This window comes from Dendrobates tinctorius, unplaced genomic scaffold (assembly GCF_039654945.1).
Source record: "Dendrobates tinctorius isolate UK_male_01 unplaced genomic scaffold, ASM3965494v1 ptg000274l, whole genome shotgun sequence".
NCBI classification, from domain to species: Eukaryota; Metazoa; Chordata; class Amphibia; order Anura; family Dendrobatidae; genus Dendrobates; species Dendrobates tinctorius.
In genome coordinates, this window is record NW_027361941.1 from 874962 (window position 1) to 894994 (window position 20033).

The 20033-nt window shown below is 46.8% G+C and overlaps 1 protein-coding gene across 1 annotated transcript; it reads left to right on the plus strand.

Annotated features, from left to right (window-relative positions):
- The first annotated feature begins 4632 nt into the window (after positions 1-4632).
- Positions 4633-17004, plus strand: LOC141072525 (uncharacterized). The gene is made up of 5 exons (XM_073559797.1): positions 4633-4854; positions 4937-5060; positions 12499-12597; positions 12686-12801; positions 15846-17004. The coding sequence occupies exons 1-5, from the start codon at positions 4633-4635 to the stop codon at positions 16959-16961; spliced, it is 1677 nt and encodes a 558-aa protein (XP_073415898.1). The 3' UTR covers positions 16962-17004.
- The last annotated feature ends 3029 nt before the right edge of the window (positions 17005-20033 follow it).

Sequence of the window (20033 nt, forward strand, 5' to 3'; positions counted from 1 at the left end):
CCTGGGCTTCATTATACAGCTGTACAGGGGTCTAGTGAATGACTTTTTAGCACCCCACTGGGAATTTATCTCCAGGTAAAGGCACAATTGTGTCTCCATGGGGGTTGTGCTCACAGCCCAACATCGTGTGGCCCTCCAAAGAAATGCCACCCCACACCATTACTGACCCACTGCCAAACCGGTCATGCTGAAGGATGTTGCAGGCAGCAGATCGCTCTCCACGGCGTCTCCAGACTCTGTCACGTCTGTCACATGTGCTCAGTGTGAACCTGCTTCCATCTGTGGAGAGCACAGGGCACCAGTGGTGAATTTGCCAATCCTGGTGTTCTGTGGCAAATGCCAAGTGTACGGTGTTGGGCTGTGAGCACAACCCCCATCTGTGTACGTCGGGCCCTCAGACCATCCTCATGGAGTCGGTTTCTAACCGTTTGTGCAGACACATGCACATTTGTGGCCTACTGAAGATCATTTTGCAGGTCTCTGGCAGTGCTCCTCCTGTTCCTCCTTGCATAAAGGTGGAGGTAGCGGTCCTGCTGCTGGGTTGATGCCTTCATACGACCCCCTCCACATCTCCTGGTGTACTGGCCTGTTTCCTGGTAGCGCCTCCAGCCTCTGGACACTACGCTGACAGACACAGCAAACCTTCTTGCCACAGCTCACATTGATGTGCCATCCTGGATGAACTGCACTACCTGAGCCACTTGTGTGGGTTTTAGAGTCCGTCTCATGCTACCACGAGTGTGAAAGCACAATCAACATTCAAAAGTGACCAAAACATCAGCCAGAAGCATTGATACTGAGATGTGGTCTGTGGTCCCCACCTGCAGAACCACTCCTTTATTGAGGGTGTCTTGATAATTGCTATTAATTTCCATCTGTTGTCTATTCCATTTGCACAACAGCATGTGAAATTGATTGTCAATCAGTGTTGCTTCCTAAGTGGACAGTTTGATTTCACAGAAGTTTGATTTACTTGGAGTTGTATTCTGTTGTTTAAGTGTTCCCTTTATTTTTTTGAACAGTGTATATAGATATACACTCACTGGCCACTTTATTAGGTACACCTGTCCAACTGTGTGTTAAGACTTAATTTCTAATCAGCCAATCACATGGCGGCAACTCAGTGCATTTAGGCATGTAGACATGGTCAAGACAATCTCCTGCAGTTCAAACCGAGCATCAGTATGGGGAAGAAAGGTGATTTGAGTGCCTTTGAACGTGGCATGATTGTTGGTGCCAGAAGGGCTGGTCTGAGTATTTCAGAAACTGCTGATCTACTGGGATTTTCACGCACAACCATCTCTAGGGTTTACAGAGAATGGTCCGAAAAATAAAAAAAATCCAGTGAGCGGCAGTTCTGTGGCCGGAAATGCCTTGTTGATGCCAGAGGTCAGAGGAGAATGGGCAGACTGGTTCGAGCTGATAGAAAGGCAACAGTGACTCAAATTGCCACCCGTTACAACCAAGGTAGGCAGAAGAGCATCTCTGAACGCACAGTGCGTCGAACTTTGAGGCAGATGGGCTACAGCAGCAGAAGACCACACTGGGTACCATTCCTCTCAGCTAAGAACAGGAAACTGAGGCTACAATTTGCACAAGCTCATCGAAATTGGACAGTAGAAGATTGGAAAAACGTTGCCTGGTCTGATGAGTCTCGATTTCTGCTGCGACATTCGGATGGTAGGGTCAGAATTTGGCGTAAACAACATGAAAGCATGGATCCATCCTGCCTTGTATCAACGGTTCAGGCTGGTGGTGGTGGTGTCATGGTGTGGGGAATTTTTTCTTGGCACTCTTTGGGCCCCTTGGTACCAATTGAGCATCGTTGCAACGCCACAGCCTACCTGAGTATTGTTGCTGACCATGTCCATCCCTTTATGACCACAATGTACCCAACATCTGATGGCTACTTTCAGCAGGATAATGCGCCATGTCATAAAGCTCGAATCATCTCAGATTGGTTTCTTGAACATGACAATGAGTTCACTGTACTCAAATGGCCTCCTCAGTCACCAGATCTCAATCCAATAGAGCATCTTTGGGATGTGGTGGAACGGGAGATTCGCATCAGGGATGTGCAGCCGACAAATCTGCGCCAACTGTGTGATGCCATCATGTCATTATGGTCCAAAATCTCTGAGGAATGCTTCCAGCACCTGGTTGAATCTCTGCCACGAAGAATTGAGGCAGTTCTGAAGGCAAAAGGGGGTCCAACCCCTTACTAGCATGGTGTACCTAATAAAGTGGCCAGTGAGTGTAGATTTCTTTTTTCCTTACGTTGGAGGGCCCAATTCCAGCTATTGCTGTGGGATCTGTGATTTCTATCTACTCCCCTGTGTACAGGATAAGAGTATAATAAAGTAGTTATGGACGTGACGTAACTAACATTGTGCAGTGACTCTGCTTTCCATATAGTGATGGATATTTCTTGTTGCTGAAACTGTGATATTTTTTTTCCACTTTAAACCTTTTTTAAACCCCTCTGATCAGTGCGATCATACAACATACAAGCCTCTGATGGCTCCGGTGATGCCCTGTACTACTGTAGTGTCGTGTATCATCACTGCCTGTCAGTGTAATACTAACGGCCCCATACACATGAGATCAGAGTTGGCTGAACGGACATTTGGCAGACGGCGATCTCTCCCGACTCCCCCATACACACAAATATTCCAGCTTTCCTGTGGTCTGTATGAGAGAGTCGCCTCCAGACTCCTCTAGAGGAGGATTATCTACAGGAAGAACAAACGGATTATCCTCTGAAATTCAGGATGCCAGATCCTTCTCTGCCCTGACATCATCTGTCGGGAGGCCCCCAAATACATGATATGGTCGGTCAGACCCCCCGAAATCAGTGCTTTCATGGAGCTTTAGTCTAATGTGTATGGGGGCGTTATAAGGTAACTTATTGGACGCTGCCTCTGGCCCGGCCTAATAGACTTTCATACATTGCAGTCTGTAATATCCACACGTTATGAAGAATTCAAGGTATTAAACTTTAGATACACAGTCCAGACCCCATTATTAGGCAGGTAAGGCCTGTTTCACACTTCAGTTTTTTTGTGTCAGTTAAAATCCGCCAAAATGGCGGAAAGCGGATCCGTTGCTAACTGATGTGAACAGATGCCACCGGACCGTTTTTTTTGACGGATCCGATGAATGAAGAATTTTAAAGGAACTGCAGCCCAGGGGGGGGGGGGGAGGAGGGGGGAGAGAGAGAAAGAGAGAGAGATTTTTTTTTTCCAGGCGCCAGAACAGACTTTAGGGTTAAATTTCAGAGTGAGTGAAGTTTTTCGGGCATGCACAGTGTGAAGTGCGGATCCTGCCGCCCGAAAAAACGTTACATGCTCTGTTCGGGCATGTCGGTGGACGGCAAAATTTTGGCGGATCCGCAAAAAAGCGGATCCGTTTTTTTTGCAAAACGGCGGATCTTGACTGATGGACAAAAACTGAAGTGTGAAACAGGCCTAAGTATCGAAGTAACTAGGCCGCCCCATACTATCGAGTACTTGGAGGCGGGGGGCATTCAGCCAAACTCTGTCACACCTTCTTAGATGCCATGTTTGCTTTTCAGGGTTTTTGTTGCAGCCCCTCCTGTGCCGTCCCTGCGGTGTACATCTATGTTCTGGGGCACAAAAAGATTAATTTCTTTTTAATAAATGTTTAACATGTTAAAAATTATAAAATGTGTCTTCTGCTTTTTACATATTTTTTTCTTCTTACAAGAATTGTTGGAGCCAATTTTCTTTAGAAACATTTTAATATCGGCTTTTCTGGAGTTTTTCTTGTAATATAGGAAAGTCTAAGGCCAGAAATAATCCCCATAAATAACTGTACATGGAGACTTTGGGATCAGATCATTTCTGTCCGTTGTGTTTGTGGAAACTAAAAATCTTTTCTAAAAGCCTCAAACTTCTGTGTGTGACTCAGAGCTGAGATCTAACGTGAGAGAAGATTCCAGTGCAGGGAAGACGGGAAACCTTCATATAGACGGCCGGTGGGGATGGAGGCAGTGACCGACTCTGGCCAAATCTGTCTCTAGAGCCGCAGTAGATGAAGATGTCGTCCTCACCATGAAGGAGTTATTTCTCATGTCGCGTGTAATGAATATCTCCTGCAGTATTGCTAATGCCGATTCCAGTGTCGGTAATGAGACGAGAATTAGCGTTATGGAAGATGAGTCTATGAGGAACGTGTTCAGCTGCCGACTCCGAGGAGGAAACTGCTTGTTGTCTGTGGCCTAAATATATAGGTTTTATTAGTAGATGTCAGGGAAGAAAACTAAACCCTGTAAGATAATAAATCTCCTCATATGTTTCCCTTATTCTCTCCAGTAATTGTATTATTACACAGGATTCTTATGATGTTACATCGGATCATCTTCTTCTCATTCAGGTCTCTACAATATCGGATCCTCTCAGTGAAGATCTTCTACAGAAGAGAATTTTCCTCATTTACCCATCAAGGATGGATATGGACAGAGACAAGATGGCGGAGAGGATGTTACACCTCACCCTAGAGATCCTCTTCCATCTCACTGGAGAGGTGAGAGATTCTGATGACGTCACATTACATCATTCTTATCTATGGGAATAACAGATGGACAGAACTGGAGAGGTGAGGACTCTGGAAATGTCTGTAGTGAGATTTATTAATGTGTCTCTCCATAACCAGGATTACATAGTGGTGAAGAAGACCTCTAGTGATTGCTGTCAGGACCCTGTGTCTGAGGGATGTGGAAGACCCCTGAGCCCAATCACGGGGCCTCCACCTCACCCCCTGATCCATGAGGACATCAATGACCAGAAGATCCTAGAACTCCTCTACAAGATGATTGAGCTGCTGACTGGAGAGGTGACACTGCTGGGAATGCTGGGACATTATACAGTAACGCTATGAAGGGATCGGGGGATGACGGTATCATTGTATGTGTCAGGTTCCTATAAGGTGTCAGGATGTCGCTGTCTATTTCTCCATGGAGGAGTGGGAGTATTTAGAAGGACACAGAGATCTGTACAAGAACGTCATAATGGAGGTTCCCCAGCCCCTCACATCTCCAGGTAATAGACAGGACTAAATACACACGGCCTATAATTATCTGTATGTAGAGAATGAATTCAGTCCCTGTATGTGTTTCCTCCAGATCTATCCAGTAAGAGGACAACACCAGAGAGATGTCCCCGTCCTCTTCCTCCACAGGACTGTAACCAAGAAGATCCCAGTGCTCCTCAGGATCATCAGGTAGATGGAGAGAAGGTGTCAGGAGATCTCCCCTATGATGTGAAGACGGCTGTGAAGGTCTTGTGCTCAGTCTTGTTTTATCCACCAGTATTATATGTTTTATACTTGTGTAATGAGAACGGTGCAGATGGCAGGATTAGAGCTGATCATAGATGGGACTTCTCCATCTGTCGGTGACTTTTACAATATTTGTTTCAGGGTGAAGATCTGACCCATATTAATACTACAGAGACATATGTGAGAGATGATGAGTGGTGTAAAGAGGAGATTCCCACATATGACTACCCAGGTGAGTAGTAACCACTGAATGCAGAGAAGTCACAGATTCCTCTCAGTCACCGGCTGTGGCTGCTTTATCGGTGGTGTAGTCCGGCCGTATTACCATGATCACCATTTTGCCTCTAGACCACAACATTCTCCTCCACCCAAAACTGTTCAACGACTTTGGGCATTGAAAGCCCTTTTCTATAGAACTTACAACCTGGAGTATCCACCTACCCCCTGGTATTAGTGTGAAGGTGAACCTTTAAAGCGAGATCTATATGATTGCTTGTACCTGACCTAATATAGGCCGAGTGCGCGCTTAAGGAGTCACACCGAACACAGAGTTAGATGTCTACTCCTTCCTCAGCAAAGGCTTGCACACAACTGAAGTTTATTCTCAAGACAAAGAGACAGGAGATGGGTGTCACACAATCTCCTGAGTAGCCAGTGTCAGTCTATGATAGGTCCATTTCACCTTCACTTCCATATATGGTATCCAGTATCTCAGCTTCTGCATTCCAAGGATTCCTTCCAGGGTGTTGTCTGAAGGCACAGACACCATCTTGGTACACCATATGTGAACTGACTTGTATAAGGGTTAATAACTGATTTCATTAGCCATTCTCTCCTTCACATTAGGAGACGCTGACCGTTACCTGCCCAGATCTGTAACTATAAAGCTAAATGACAACGTACGTAGAATGTGCTGACAAGATAGAAAATCACTTGAAGAAAAATCTTATGCTGGGCCTGTAAGAGAAAGCGGAGGGTAATGATGCTGTTTGCTTCCTAGATCCCTGAGATCTTATCGGATGAATCTTCTCTCCCTTCTGTGCTGCTGAATGTCTCATGGTCCCTACAAGACCAGGTCCAGTCTTTCTGGTCAAACTTCCCTTTTATGATCGACAACAGTAAATGTGCAGTGAGGCCAAGTGTGAATTTCTGTCCAATAACAGCAGAGTTTCCCTTTATCCTGACTTTTCAATTTGTATTAAAACCAACTAACTTCAAGGAGGATTGTGATAATCTACAGGACAAACATTCCACCTGTGCCCTGATAGAACTCTAAGCTGTGCGTGGCTGATGGCTGTAATATACATTTATTCCTGCCTGCAGGAGATGTGTTGGCTCCAGCCCTGGTGTCATGGATTCACTCCACGTCATACATTACATTGTTTTCGATCCTAAGAAATTCAGATTACTGCACAATCTCTCCTGAAATGGGGAGCAATATTATTTTCTCTAATCTTCTGCTCAGGATTCATAGTAGCTCCAATGGTCCACCATAAATGAGGGCAACTCTGGTTTACTGTTGTATAATCTGTATTTGTAGTTTTCAGTTAATGAGATTCTCGTGCTCTGGGGCGGGGTGGTGGGCGGGGCTTTGTGGTGCTCTGATTCCATATTCATCTGTATTGGCTAATGACAGGTCGCTGATCCCTCACTGACCTGCCCCCATTATTACATAATACATATAATAGCATTGATATTATTGGTGATAATGCCTATAATATTGTGGCTATTGTGAGGCTTAGAAAAAAAAATTACATCCAGCAAAATGACACCAGCGGCGCCTGTGCAGTAACCTCTATCTCTTACTTATAGATGCTACTGCGCAGGAGCCGCCATGACCGGTGACATTTTGCTGGATGTCATTTTTTTTCTAAGCCTCACAATAACATATTGTGCCCAGCTCGTGTCTCTGGAGACCTCCCCCCACCTACCCCCGGAAATTGTTAAGTCAGCTCTACTCAAATGTGTCTGTCACTAAATAAACCAAATGCTTGAATGTCAAAACAGTTCAAAAACGTGGTCCTGTGTGGAAGATTGTAAAGCCGTCATGGAGGCATAAGGCTGGCAGTGATGGGCATTGTGGGTAATAATAGCGGGGATCATGCCTCATTCCTCTCTAGGAACATACACGACATCTTCTCTGGGGGATCTTTCTTGTTTCAGTTACTGGGATGAGTGCAATAAAATGTCGCTCAGTGAGTCTTCTCACATCTTCACATTCTAAAGGATTGGCGGGGACAACATTGTCAGAAACAAGATTTTCAGTGACCTTTTCCTGATAATCAAGGAAAGTATCTGCATTTCCGGCTTTTCTGGATAACACAAAAGAAATATATGTGGCCACCTGAAACAAATACATGACTAACTTTTTATACCAGACATATGATTTTCTTGATACCTGGTATGGCTGTAGAACCTGATCTGCAAGGTCCACACCCCATATATTTGTTGTAGTCAATGACAGACACAGGTTTTGGAGTAGTGGATCCCTGTTGGTCTGCAGTGGCCCTTGTGGCATCTGTGTGGATCGAGCTCAGGATGAAAATATCCTTTTTATCCTTATACTTAAGGGCAAGCAGCTCTCCATTGTGTAAAGACCCTGACCTTTCGGAACTTTTTGCTGACCACTGATTGTGGAAACCCCTGACGGTTTTTGCAAATGGTCCCACAAGCCCCTATGTTAAGTTCAACCAGAGTTTTAAATAAGGGTATGCTGGTGTAGTAGTTGTCAACTTACAGATTGTAGCCTTTTTGTAAAAATGGAGTTATCAGCTCCCAAACGATTTTTCCGGATGTCCCCAAATAAGTAGGGCGTGGCTGGAACAGGGCGGTTGGACCAATAGGACTGAAAGAATTGGCCGGAGCTGAGCCTCCCCTGCCCCCCCAAGGAGGCATAGGCGGAGGCCAGCATGACGGGGGGGTGGTCGGCTACCAGGGGGAGTACCCTGGAGTGGGGGAGTATATAGAGGAGGGGTGTGGGTGTCCCCTTCCTCTTTGGATCTGGTACCCCCAAGAAGAAGTCACCTTTACCATGTCTGATGTGGAGCGGGTGTTGGAGCAGCTGCGAGCGACGGCGCGGTCACAGCCCCCAGGCTGGCTGGCATCACGGGTGGCCAGCATTGTTCCTGGGACGTCCGGAGAGTCTGCAGCAGCAGCGGGGAGGGAACGGCGCTACAGACGGGTGAGGCATCCCGAGTGGCTCTCACCCGATTCATCCCCCAGGGCCTGGCGACGCCGCCGGAGCCCCTCCGGGGACCCTCCAGGCCGGGCGCAGCGTTCTGTGCCTGTCGCCGCTACCCGGCCTGGGAGGAATCCGCAGGCCAGGCGAGGGCCCGCGGCCTACCTCCAGCAGGGGGGCGGACGTCGGGGGAGCTTCGGCCTGCAGCCTGGCAGGGCTGCCATCATCATCCCCAGGCAGTGGGGAAACACCGAGTGCGGCAGGGGGCCACGGCGAAGGGGCCCAGCATCAGCTGTCCGCTTCGGGGGCCGCTGCAAGAGGAGGGGGACGTCTCCACACCAGGACCGCGGCATGCTCCCTTGTGGGGCCGCTAACAGCGATGCCCATGTACAGTGGCGATGGGCTCTTTTCCGGGGGCCTGTAGGCGCAGCGGGGGGCCTTTAGTGCTTCGCTGCAGGAGCCAGCCGTGGCAGCGGGAGCAGAACTCACGGTGTCCCGGTCAGCGTCCATTGCTGGGGTCCCGTCATCGGGGTCCCTCGGGGGGCCCAGTCATCATCATTTGGCTCCTCCTGTGGGGAGTCCCAGAGGTCGACAGCAAGCTGGCGAAGGTACATCCGAGGACCCAGGTTTTCCGGCTGGAGGGCACACAGCCCCCTCGCAGCCCGGTGAGTATGGCTCTGTGTCCCCTGTTTGTCTTCCAGTTGCAACATCATCCTGGTTGGGTGGGGGGCCGTTGGCGGAATCCCTCGGGGTCAGCGGGGGGTTGGGATTTGGTGGCGTAGCCGCGGCCGGGGGGGTTAGCGATGTGCTTGCGGATATGCGGAATTTGGTGTCACGTCTGGAGCGGGGTCTCGCTTCATCGTCACCAGTAGCAGCTTGGGCACAAGCTGGGAGTCCTGCGGGGCGGAGTGGGGCGGATTTGGCCGGGCGCGCAAGTGAACCGGTGTCGGTGTCGGTGCAGACTGAGAAAGAGAAAGAATGTCGCAAACACTTGGACGATAGAGCGCATGGGGAGGTGTATGTTTGTTTTGAGGGTCAGTTGGGGGCTCATTTAAAGAAAGAAGTAAAGGAGTGCATTTGGAAGGACGAGTATGTGGAAATATTTTCCCTCTTGCCATTAGAGAAATTTAATTTGGATAAGGGCAGAAGTAGATGGCGTCTGATCCCGCAAACGTTCATTAATTGGCAACAGGCGTTCGCTATTTTGGCGAGCGTCATTGGAGAAAAGTCCCCTGATAATTGCTCGGCGTTATTTTGCTATTTTGACGCCATCGGGGAGGCCTATAGGGTGTGCGGGGGTCAGGCTTGGTTGCGCTATGATGAGCAATTTCGGCAGAGGAAGGCCGTCCGTCCGGCTATCCGTTGGGACCAGAAGGACATTGGGCTGTGGATGCGGGTCATAGCTCAAAATAAATTTGGTAGCTCCTTTCATGGGGGGGCTGGGAGTACCAGCCAGAGTAGCGGCAGTTCCGGCGTCTCAGGAGGGGGCGGGCAGGTTCAAACGGGAAATCATAAGTTGGGGGTGTGCTGGCAGTTCAACGACGGCCCATGTAAATTCGGGGCGAACTGCAAATTTAAACATCTTTGCTCCAACTGCAATAGCGCATCCCATGGAGCCGCCAAGTGTTTCAAGAAAGGGAAGCCCCGAACCGGCGGTGGTAATTCCCAAGGGGGAGACTCCAGTGAGGCTGGAAAGGATGGTCCCTTATCTAAATAGATATGGGGACAGGGAGAAGTCGGCTTTGCTGTACGCGGGTTTCAAGGACGGTTTTGTTATCCCTCACCCCTTTTGCTATTCCGCGGGTTTTAAAAAATTTGCGTTCGGCCTTGTTACATGGTTCAGTGGTTTCAGAAAAGCTGGAAAAGGAGGTTTCGTTGGGCCGTATGGCTGGCCCCTTTGTTTCCCCCCCTTTTTCGGATTTGGTTGTTTCTCCTCTAGGAGTGGTTCCGAAGAAAGAGCCGAATAAGTTTCGGCTTATCCAACATTTGTCGTACCCTCGCGGGGGTTCTGTTAACGATGGTATCGATCCGGAATCTGTTCGGTGGTTTACTCCTCCTTTGATGAAGCAGCGCGGTGGGTGCGAAAATGTGGTCGGGGTGCCCTTATGACTAAAACGGACGTGGAATCCGCTTTTCGTTTGCTCCCGGTTCATCTGGATAGCATGAAGTTGTTAGGTTGCTATTGGGAAGGCATGTTTTTTGTGGACAGGTGTCTACCCATGGGATGTTCGTTTTCTTGTGCGTATTTTGAAGCCTTCAGTTCTTTTTTGGAGTGGGTCGTGCGCGATGTTTCCGGTTTTGATTCGGTCATTCATTACTTGGATGATTTTTTGTGCGTGGGCTCCGGGGATTCCGATTGTTGCGAGAGACTGTTACAGGCCATCGAGTGGGTGGCGGAGCGTTTTGGTGTTCCTCTCGCGCCTGAAAAAACCGAAGGCCCCTGTACATGTTTGCGTTTTTTGGGAATTGTCATTGATACGGTGAATTGGGAGTTCAGGCTGCCTGAGGATAAGTTGGCTGATTTGCGGGCGGAGGTGGTCCGAGCGCGCAGGGTCAAGAAGTTGTCGCTGCGTGATCTCCAGTCGTTGCTGGGAAAGCTCAATTTTGCATGTCGAGTCATGCCAATGGGGCGTGTTTTTTCACGTCGTCTGGCCAGTGCGACCGCGGGTGTTCGAGCCCCTCATCATTTCATCAGGTTGTCAGCGGAACTCAGGGCCGATTTGGCGATTTGGGAGTCATTCTTGGAGGGGTACAACGGCCGTTCGTTGGTGATGGAAGAGGTGGTCAGCAGTGACTCGTTGGAGTTGTTCACAGATGCGGCTGGCGGTTTTGGTTTTGGGGCTTACTTTCGGGGGCAGTGGTGCGTGTCCCGGTGGCCTAAGGAATGGATTGCGGATGGCTTGGTGCGCAATATCACTTTGCTGGAGATCTTTCCGATTCTGGTAGCCGTCCATTTGTGGGGACTTGAGTTTCTGGATCGGCGGGTGCGTTTTAATTGCGATAACATGGGCGCTGTGTGCGCGATTAATGGTCTTACTGCATCGTCTCCCCCAGTCGTTCGGGTGTTACAGCGGTTGGTTCTCCTCTGTTTGGACCTGAATGCACAAGTGACCGCGACGCATGTTCCAGGTGTTAAGAACGATATCGCTGACTCTCTCGTTTACAGTGGGATCGGTTTCGCTCTTTGGCGCCAGAAGCGGAGGTCATGGGTTTAGCTTGTTCGGAGGAGCTGTGGATAGTGGCCTACGGGCCGCGGCATCGCTGATTGAGTCGTCTTTGGCTCCAAAGACCTGGGAGGCTTACCGGGCTGTATGGTGCAAGTGGGAGGAACAGTTAGCGGCTGACGTAGCAGTCGGGCCCGGCTTGGATCAGGAGGGAGTTTTGTTGTCTTGGTTGGGGTGGGGGGCCTCCGAGGGTTGGTCGGGTGCAAAAGCCATGCGTGTTTTAGCGGGTTTGTCCTTTGGATTTCGCTTGCGCGGCTGCCGCGATTGGACGAAAACATTTTTGGTGAAACAAGCGGCGAAAGGGTTTCGCCGGTTAAAAAGCGGGGGTGACTTGAGGCGTCCGATATCTTTTGAGGTGCTTGAACGGTTGGGCGGCATTTTGGAGACGGTGTATTCTTCACGCTATGAGGTTTTGTTATTTCGCCTAGCCTTTTCGTTGGCATTTTTTGGCGCATTAAGGGTAGGGGAACTAGTATCGGGGAACAAGCAGTCAGCCGGGGGTATATTGGCCAGGGATGTTGTGCTTACTGCGCGGGGCATTGAGTTTTGGTTGCGACGGTCTTAGATGGATCAGGCGGGTAAAGGTCGCCGAGTGGTGTTGGGCCATGTGCCCGGGTCTTTGATGTGTCCCGTTCAGTGTTTGCAGGGGTTTTGGGAGCTGGGTCCTAGTTTGAGCGGCCCCCTTTTGTGTCACGTGGATGGCTCTTGTTTGTCGAGATACCAATTTGGTGCTGTTCTCAAGAGGTCCATCCGATCGTTGGGTTTGGATGAATCCCGTTTCGCTTCTAATTCGTTCAGGATTGGGGCGACATCAGAAGCAGCAGTTCGGGGTTTGGATGTGGCTTCGATTCGGCGCATTGGTGGTTGGGCGTCCAATTGTTACCGAAGTTATGTTAGGTCGGTGGATGGTGATGGGTAAGGCGGAGGGCGGCATTCACGTTAATGGTGTTTGTGTTTGATATTGGCATCGCCTTTTTTATTCCAGGTGTCGAGCCGTTGCTGGTGTGGATTTTTGGTCATTCCTTCGTTTACTGGGGAGCGTTGCGGGTGGATGTCCGGAACGAAGGCAGACAGCTCGGTTTTTCCAGGAACACGGCCTTGGTGCGTTGGTGTGGTTTTAGGGGGATGAAGTGGAGACGTGTCTTGCCGGAGATACACGAGTGCGTTCGGTTGGACCGTGCTCCAGACATCCTGGTGTTGCATGTTGGGGGGTAGTGACTTGGCGGTTCGACCTTTTCGGGAGTTGATACGGGACATCAAACAGGACTGTCTGCGCTTGTGGTTATTGTACCGAGGGGTCACTATCGTTTGGTCCGACATTGTTCCTCAGAGGTGATGGCGTTCCATGAGGTCTCTCGCTAAGGTTAATAAGGCCCGGATAAAAGTGAACAGGGCTGTGTCTTCTTTTGTTATCAGGAATGGAGGGGTGGCGGTGCGACACTTTGATTTGGAAAAAGGCGAGGGTGATTTCTGACTGGCCGATGAGGTTCATTTGAATTCGGTTGGTTCTGACATTTGGGCTCTCGGATTCCAGGAGGGTATTGAGCGGCCCATGGCATGGCGGGTTCGGGGGGTCTCGGGCCATTGAGGTGTTCAATGGGCCTTCGTTGTGGCGGTTTCGAGAGGGGGGAGTCCTTGAAGTCGGTAAAAATTGGGTGTGGAGACTCAGTGTCTAGGGTCTCCTTTGTTAAACAGGTATCTTGGGGGTGATCTGGTGAAAGGTGGGGGGGGAGTTTCCGGCCGAAGTGGCGGATCCCCGAGTAGCTTAGTGGACAAGATATATCGGTGTTGGTGCCCCCGAGCCAGTGGGGTATCGGCTGGGAGCAATCATGAGGGGTTTTTGTCCACAGCAATTTTGGGGGTTATTCACCAAGATCTTGGGGCTTCAAGGACTCCTTCTCAGGTTCATGTTATTGTTAATGTGATTTATGATTCACTGTTTGTGTTTTTGGTGTTTATAATAAAGGCTGCTGTGGCCATAACATTCCAAAAGAAATTCCGAGTCTCCGTGTTCTGTGGTGGGGATTATTGGAGGTGATGCGGGGGGGGAATTTTGGTGACAGGGTGAGATTTGTTCCCACGCCTGTCTGGTGGCAACTCGACACTACCAACGTCAAGAATTGGCCGGAGCTGAGCCTCCCCTGCCCCCCCCAAGGAGGCATAGGCGGGGGCCAGCATGACGGGGGGGTGGTCGGCTACCAGGGGGATTACCCTGGAGTGGGGGAGTATATAGAGGAGGGGTGTGGGTGTCCCCTTCCTCTTTGGATCTGGTCCCCCCAAGAAGAAGTCCCGCCCTCCCTCCCTTTGTGTTCTTGGTGTGTTGTTGGTTATTTTTATTTTGGGTCATGGCGGTTTCGAGAGGGGGGGAGTCCTTGAAGTCGGTAAAAATTGGGTTTGGAGACTCAGTGTCTAGGGTCTCCTTCGTTAAACAGGTATCTTGGGGGTGATCTGGTGAAAGGTGGTGGGGGAGTTTCCGGCCGAAGTGGTGGATCCCCGAGTAGCTTAGTGGACAAGATATATCGGTGTTGGTGCTCCCGAGCCAGTGGGGTATCGGCTGGGAGCAATCATGAGGGGTTTTTGTCCACAGCAATTTTTGGGGTTATTCACCAAGATCTTGGGGCTTCAAGGACTCCTTCTCAGGTTCATGTTTTTGTTAAAGTGATTTATGATTCACTGTTTGTGTTTTTGGTGTTTATAATAAAGGCTGCTGTGGCCATAACATTCCAAAAGAAATTCCGAGTCTCCGTGTTCTGTGGTGGGGATTATTGTAGGTGATGCGGGGGGAGGTTTGGTGACAGGGTGAGATTTGTTCCCACGCCTGTCTGGTGGCAACTCGACACTACCAACGTCATGCTCGTTTCTTTAACAAGCCCCATAGCGAATGTAAGTCCTAAAAATGTTTTCATTTCTAGGACATTAGTTGGTGTCCATAAATTTGACCTAGCATAATCGGATCGTGGATTCTGGCTGACGAATTGGGACGCATATAAATTTGTAGGACAATATGCTCTAGCAAGCTATCTGTCATAAACAAATTAAAAAAATAATTGGTCCAAAATTTTCCACCTCCACATTTATACCAGGAATGGCATTAAAATTAGGGATGAATGGAGTAGCCGAATCCGAAGCCTCCCATCTGGGAAATGCTACATCAAGAGGCAAAGCCCCTTGGACATTGGTGTGCACCAATTCACGAGCACTAGGGACAGCACTAGTACTGGGCATTGTTCCCTGAGTTGGAGACATTTCTCCAGAAGCGCTATTTGTCCTTCTTGTTGTACTGGTCCTTGTGTGTGAGGATGGACCAGAATCACTGCTCATTTCTGAGCTATCACTCTCACTGCTACTAAAACCCTCGAAATCCACATCACCATCTGACACTGCGCTTTTTTCACTGTCAGAACGTAAAAAGTGCATAAGCCTCCTCTGCACTATAATACTGACGGGCCATTTTATTTGTTTTTATTTCTTTTTCCGGAAATAGAAATCTCTGACATGACTGACGTGACCAAATTATTGGGGAGACAATTGAGAAAAGCCTAATTCTTTAGCCTAACAGTAACTAACTTTAGCATAACACTAACCCTAACTTTAACCTAAAAGTAACCCTAACTTTACCCCAACACTAACCCTAACTATAGCGCTAACTGTAACCTGCCTTATCTGTTTTTCTATTGACAAATTATGGACCTGAGTGGGGTCTTTTTTTTCTGTGAGATGAGAATTGGTAATATTTTCGCCTACATAACATTGATTGGTTCCTTTTTTATTCGATATTTGGGAGGCAGAATGAACAAACAGTTGGACACCACACACTACTGGTTCATCCAACAAGGTTTCCTATTAGACTGTGAACAGTTATTGTCTTGGTAAATAATTAAAGTTTTTTACATAGCTTGTCATTTTTATGGACAGTTTAAGTAGAAATGTTTAAAAATATAAAACTCAAGGATATGTTATTAAAAAAAATGTTTTTTATCTTAGCAGATGACTGTACCAGGAGATCAGAAGGACAGCTCACATCTTCAATTTTTAAATCTGATGATCTTGAGATCCTACAAGATACAACTGAAGTGAATGCCATTACTCCAGATATACCATCATCCATTCACAGCAAAAATCTGTCATCTGATCCTATGAAACAGGTCCCATCTTCTGATTCATTACTGACTACTAAGGAAAATCAAAGTCACAAAAGAGGCAGTAAAAAACAAACTGCTCCTAAAGCAAAGAAGTCATTTTCATGTTCAGAATGTGGGAAATGTTTTACATGGAAATCACATTTTGTTAGGCACCAAAGAACTCACACAGGGGAGAAGCCTTTTTCCTGTTCAGAATGTGGGAAATGTTTTATCAATAGATCAGAAGTGGTTAGGCACCAAAAAACTCACACAGGGGAGAAGCCTTTTTCCTGTTCATTATGTGGGAAATGTTTTAACCGGAAATCAGATTTGGTTAATCACCATAGAACTCACACAGGGGAGAAGCCTTTTTCCTGTTCGGAATGTGGGAAATGTTTTAACAAGAAAGAGCATCTTATTAGTCACCATAGAATTCACACAGGGGAAAAGCCTTTTCCATGTTCAGAATGTGGGGAATGTTTTAACCGGAAATCAAATTTGGTTAATCACCATAGAACTCACACAGGGGAGAAGCCTTTTTCCTGTTCGGAATGTGGGAAATGTTTTAACAAGAAAGAGCATCTTATTAGTCACCTTAGAACTCACACAGGGGAGAAGCCTTTTTCCTGTTCAGAATGTGGGAAATGTTTTAACAGTAAATCAGATTGTGTTAAGCACCAGAGAATCCACACAGGAGAGAAGCCTTTTTCCTGTTCAGAATGTGGGAAATGTTTTAACAGTAAATCAGATTGTGTTAAGCACCAGAGAATTCACACAGGGGAGAAGCCTTTTTCCTGTTCAGAATGTGGGAAATGTTTTGTCAACAAATCAGAATTGGTTAGGCACCAAAGAACTCACAGAGGGGAGAAACCTTTTTCATGTTCAGAATGTAAGAAATGTTTTATCCGGAAATCACAATTGGTTAATCACCAGAGAATTCACACAGGGGAGAAATCTTTTTCATGTTCAGAATGTAGGAAATGTTTTAACCGGAAATCAAATTTGGCTAATCACCTTAGAACTCACACGGGGAAGAAGCCTTTTTCCTGTTCAGACTGTGGGAAATATTTTAACCAGAAAGTGCTTCTTGATCGCCATCAGAGCAGTCACACAGAGGAGAAGCCTTTTTCATTTTCTTAATGTGGGAAATATTATACTTGGAAATCAAGTGTTAATAAACATCAGAGATGTCACATACGAGAGAAGCCTTTTTTATGTTCGTAGTGTTGAAATAGTTTTAACCAAAATTGAATCTTCTTAAATGCGTTGTCTCTTGTCATTCCTCATGTTTGCTGACAAAAGGATAAAACTAAACTTTATTAATTCCAAATCTAAAACTATACCCATAATTTGCCCCTGAAGGTTAGTCAATAGATGACTAATAGAAAAAACATATACCGTATTTTTCGCTTTATAAGATGCAATTTTGTTCCCCCAAATTTTGGGGTAAAGTGGGGAGTGCCAAGACAATGACAGTTCACAGTCTAAAAGAAAACCTTGTTGGATGAGCCAGTAGTGTGCGGTGTTCAACTGTTTGTTCATTCTGCCTCCCAAATATCGAATAAAAAGAAACCAATCAATGTTATGTAGGCGAAAATAATACCAATTCTCATCTCACAAAAAAACAAGTCCCCACTCAGGTCCATCATTTGTCAATGGAAAAACAGAGGTTCCCACACTATTAGTGGCTCAAAGGCTGCTGAAAACCAACAAGGTTTCTATAAACCAATCCAGCAAAGTCCGCTCTCACTTCGGAGTCTTGCAGTGTGCGCAAACAACATTTAGGATCCCTGTATTTAGCAATATTATAGTGAGAAGAATCCGCTTAATATTTGGTGTGTGTCTCCTGGAGCACAATCTGGGCACTATGTGCTGGGTAAAAAAATGACAAATGTGTAATTTTCACTCTCCAACATCCACTACATGTTAATTTCCAGAAAGTGGCTGTGGAGTCAAAATATTCACTCCTCCTAAGGATTATAACCCTCAGTGAATTAATTTATAAACTGGAATCACTTTATGGGGATTTCTACTATTCTGGTTTTCTGTCATTTAGTTATATTAGGGCTTCTGCATATGGTGTGTCCAATCTCATCTGGGATCTGTTCCTGCTGTCCAGCTGGAGTAATCTGCTCCCTACTTCAGCCAATTGGAAAGTACCACACCCTACTAAAGCGCAAAGCACATGGCCGGAATCTGCCAGATACAGCGCTGTTCTCCTCTGGTTCAGTCCTCTGTGCTCAGCTTGTGGCTTGTGTATTTGTTTCCTGCTGTGACCGTGGCCCGTTTACTGACTACTCTTGTGCCTTCTGATTCTGTATTCTGTCCTTCTGGTTCTGACCCAGCTACCTGACTATTCTTCTTACCATCTAACACCACAGAATAGCAGGTAACACCATGGTCCAAGCCTAGGGGTCCCAGTGCAAGTCCAGATGAGAGGGTGTTAAAGGGCGATGAGCAAGGCAATCCTTGGGATATGGAAAGCAGAGAAGATAGAGCCAAGCATGTTCATGGAGGACATCTTTTGAGCTGCCAGGTTACCATGAACAGTGCTCCCAATACATTGTGTCTGCAAACTATTCCAGCTAGACCTGCATTCAAATAGCTAAATGGCGCTCCTTCCCTTCTGAACACTGCCATGTGCCCAGACAGTAGTGTACAACCGTATGTAGGGTATAGTGCGAAGCTGGAAAATAATTTGTAAGATCCATTTGTTTTCTATTATCCTTTGTGAAGAATTCCAAACTTACCACCACATAAAGTGACACACGTCAGATATTAATAATGGGGCCTGATTAAGAACACAAAACTGGCTGCGGGAAGAGGTTAAATCAGAGTATAAATAGCGTATGGGTCTCGGTGACGTCACAATCTAAACTATCGTAAGGACCAATATTTTCTGTCAGATGAGTTTCATGAAGAAATATTACACATTTATAGAGAGCTGTGTATAATAGTGCAGAGCTGAGATGTCTTAACCCCTTCACCCCCAAGGGTGGTTTGCACGTTAATGCCCGGGCCAATTTTTACAATTCTGACCACTGTACCTTTATGAGGTCATAACTCTGGAACGCTTCCATGGATCCCGGTGATTCTGACATTGTTTTCTCGTGACATATTGTACTTCATGTTAGTGGTAAAATTTCATTCAAATAACTTGCGTTTATTTGTGAGAAAAACGGAAATTTGGCGAAAATTTTGAAAATTTCGCAATTTTCCAACTTTGAATTTTTTTGCCCTTAAATCACAGAGATACGGCACACAAAAAACTTGATAACTAACATTTCCCACATGTTTACTTTACATCAGCACAATTTTGGAACCAAAATTTTTTTTTGTTAGGAAGTTATAAGGGTTAAAAGTTGACCAGCGATTTCTCATTTTTACAACACCATTTTATTTTTAGGACCACATCACATTTGAAGCCACTTTGAGGGGTCTATATGATAGAAAATACCCAAAAGTGACACCATACTAAAAACTGCACCCCTTAAGGTGCTCAAAACCACATTCAAGAAGTTTATTAACCCTTTAGGTGCGTCACAGGAATTTTTTTGAATATTTAAAAAAAAATGAACATCTAACTTTTTTTCATAAAAAAAATACTTCAGGTTCAATTTTTTTTATTTTACCAAGGGTAACAGGAGAAATTGAACTGCAAAAGATATTGTGCAATTTGTCCTGAGTACGCAGATACCTGATATGTGGGGGGTAACGACTGTTTCGGCGCATGGCAGAGCTCAGAATGGAAGGAGCGCCGTTTGACTTTTTCAATGCAAAATTGGCTGGAATTCAGATTGGACGCCATGTCACGTTTGGAGAGTCCCTGATGTACCTAAACAGTGGAAACCCCTACAAGTGACCCCATTTTGGAAACTAGACCCCCCAAGGAACTTATCTAGATATGTGGTGAGAACTTTGAACCCACAAGGGCTTTACAGAAGTTTATAACGTACAGCGGTACAATTAAAAAATCATATTTTTTCCACAAAAATGATCTTTTCATCCCAATTTTTATTTTCCCAAGGGTAACAGGACCCTAAAAGTTATTGTGCAATTTGTCCTGAGTACGCTGATACCCCACATGTGGGGGTAAACCACTATTTGGGCGGATGGCAGAGCTCGGAAGGGAAGCAGCGCCATTTGACGTTTTTGGCTGGAATTGAGATCGGACACCATGTCGCGTTTGGAAAACCCCTGATGTACCAAAAC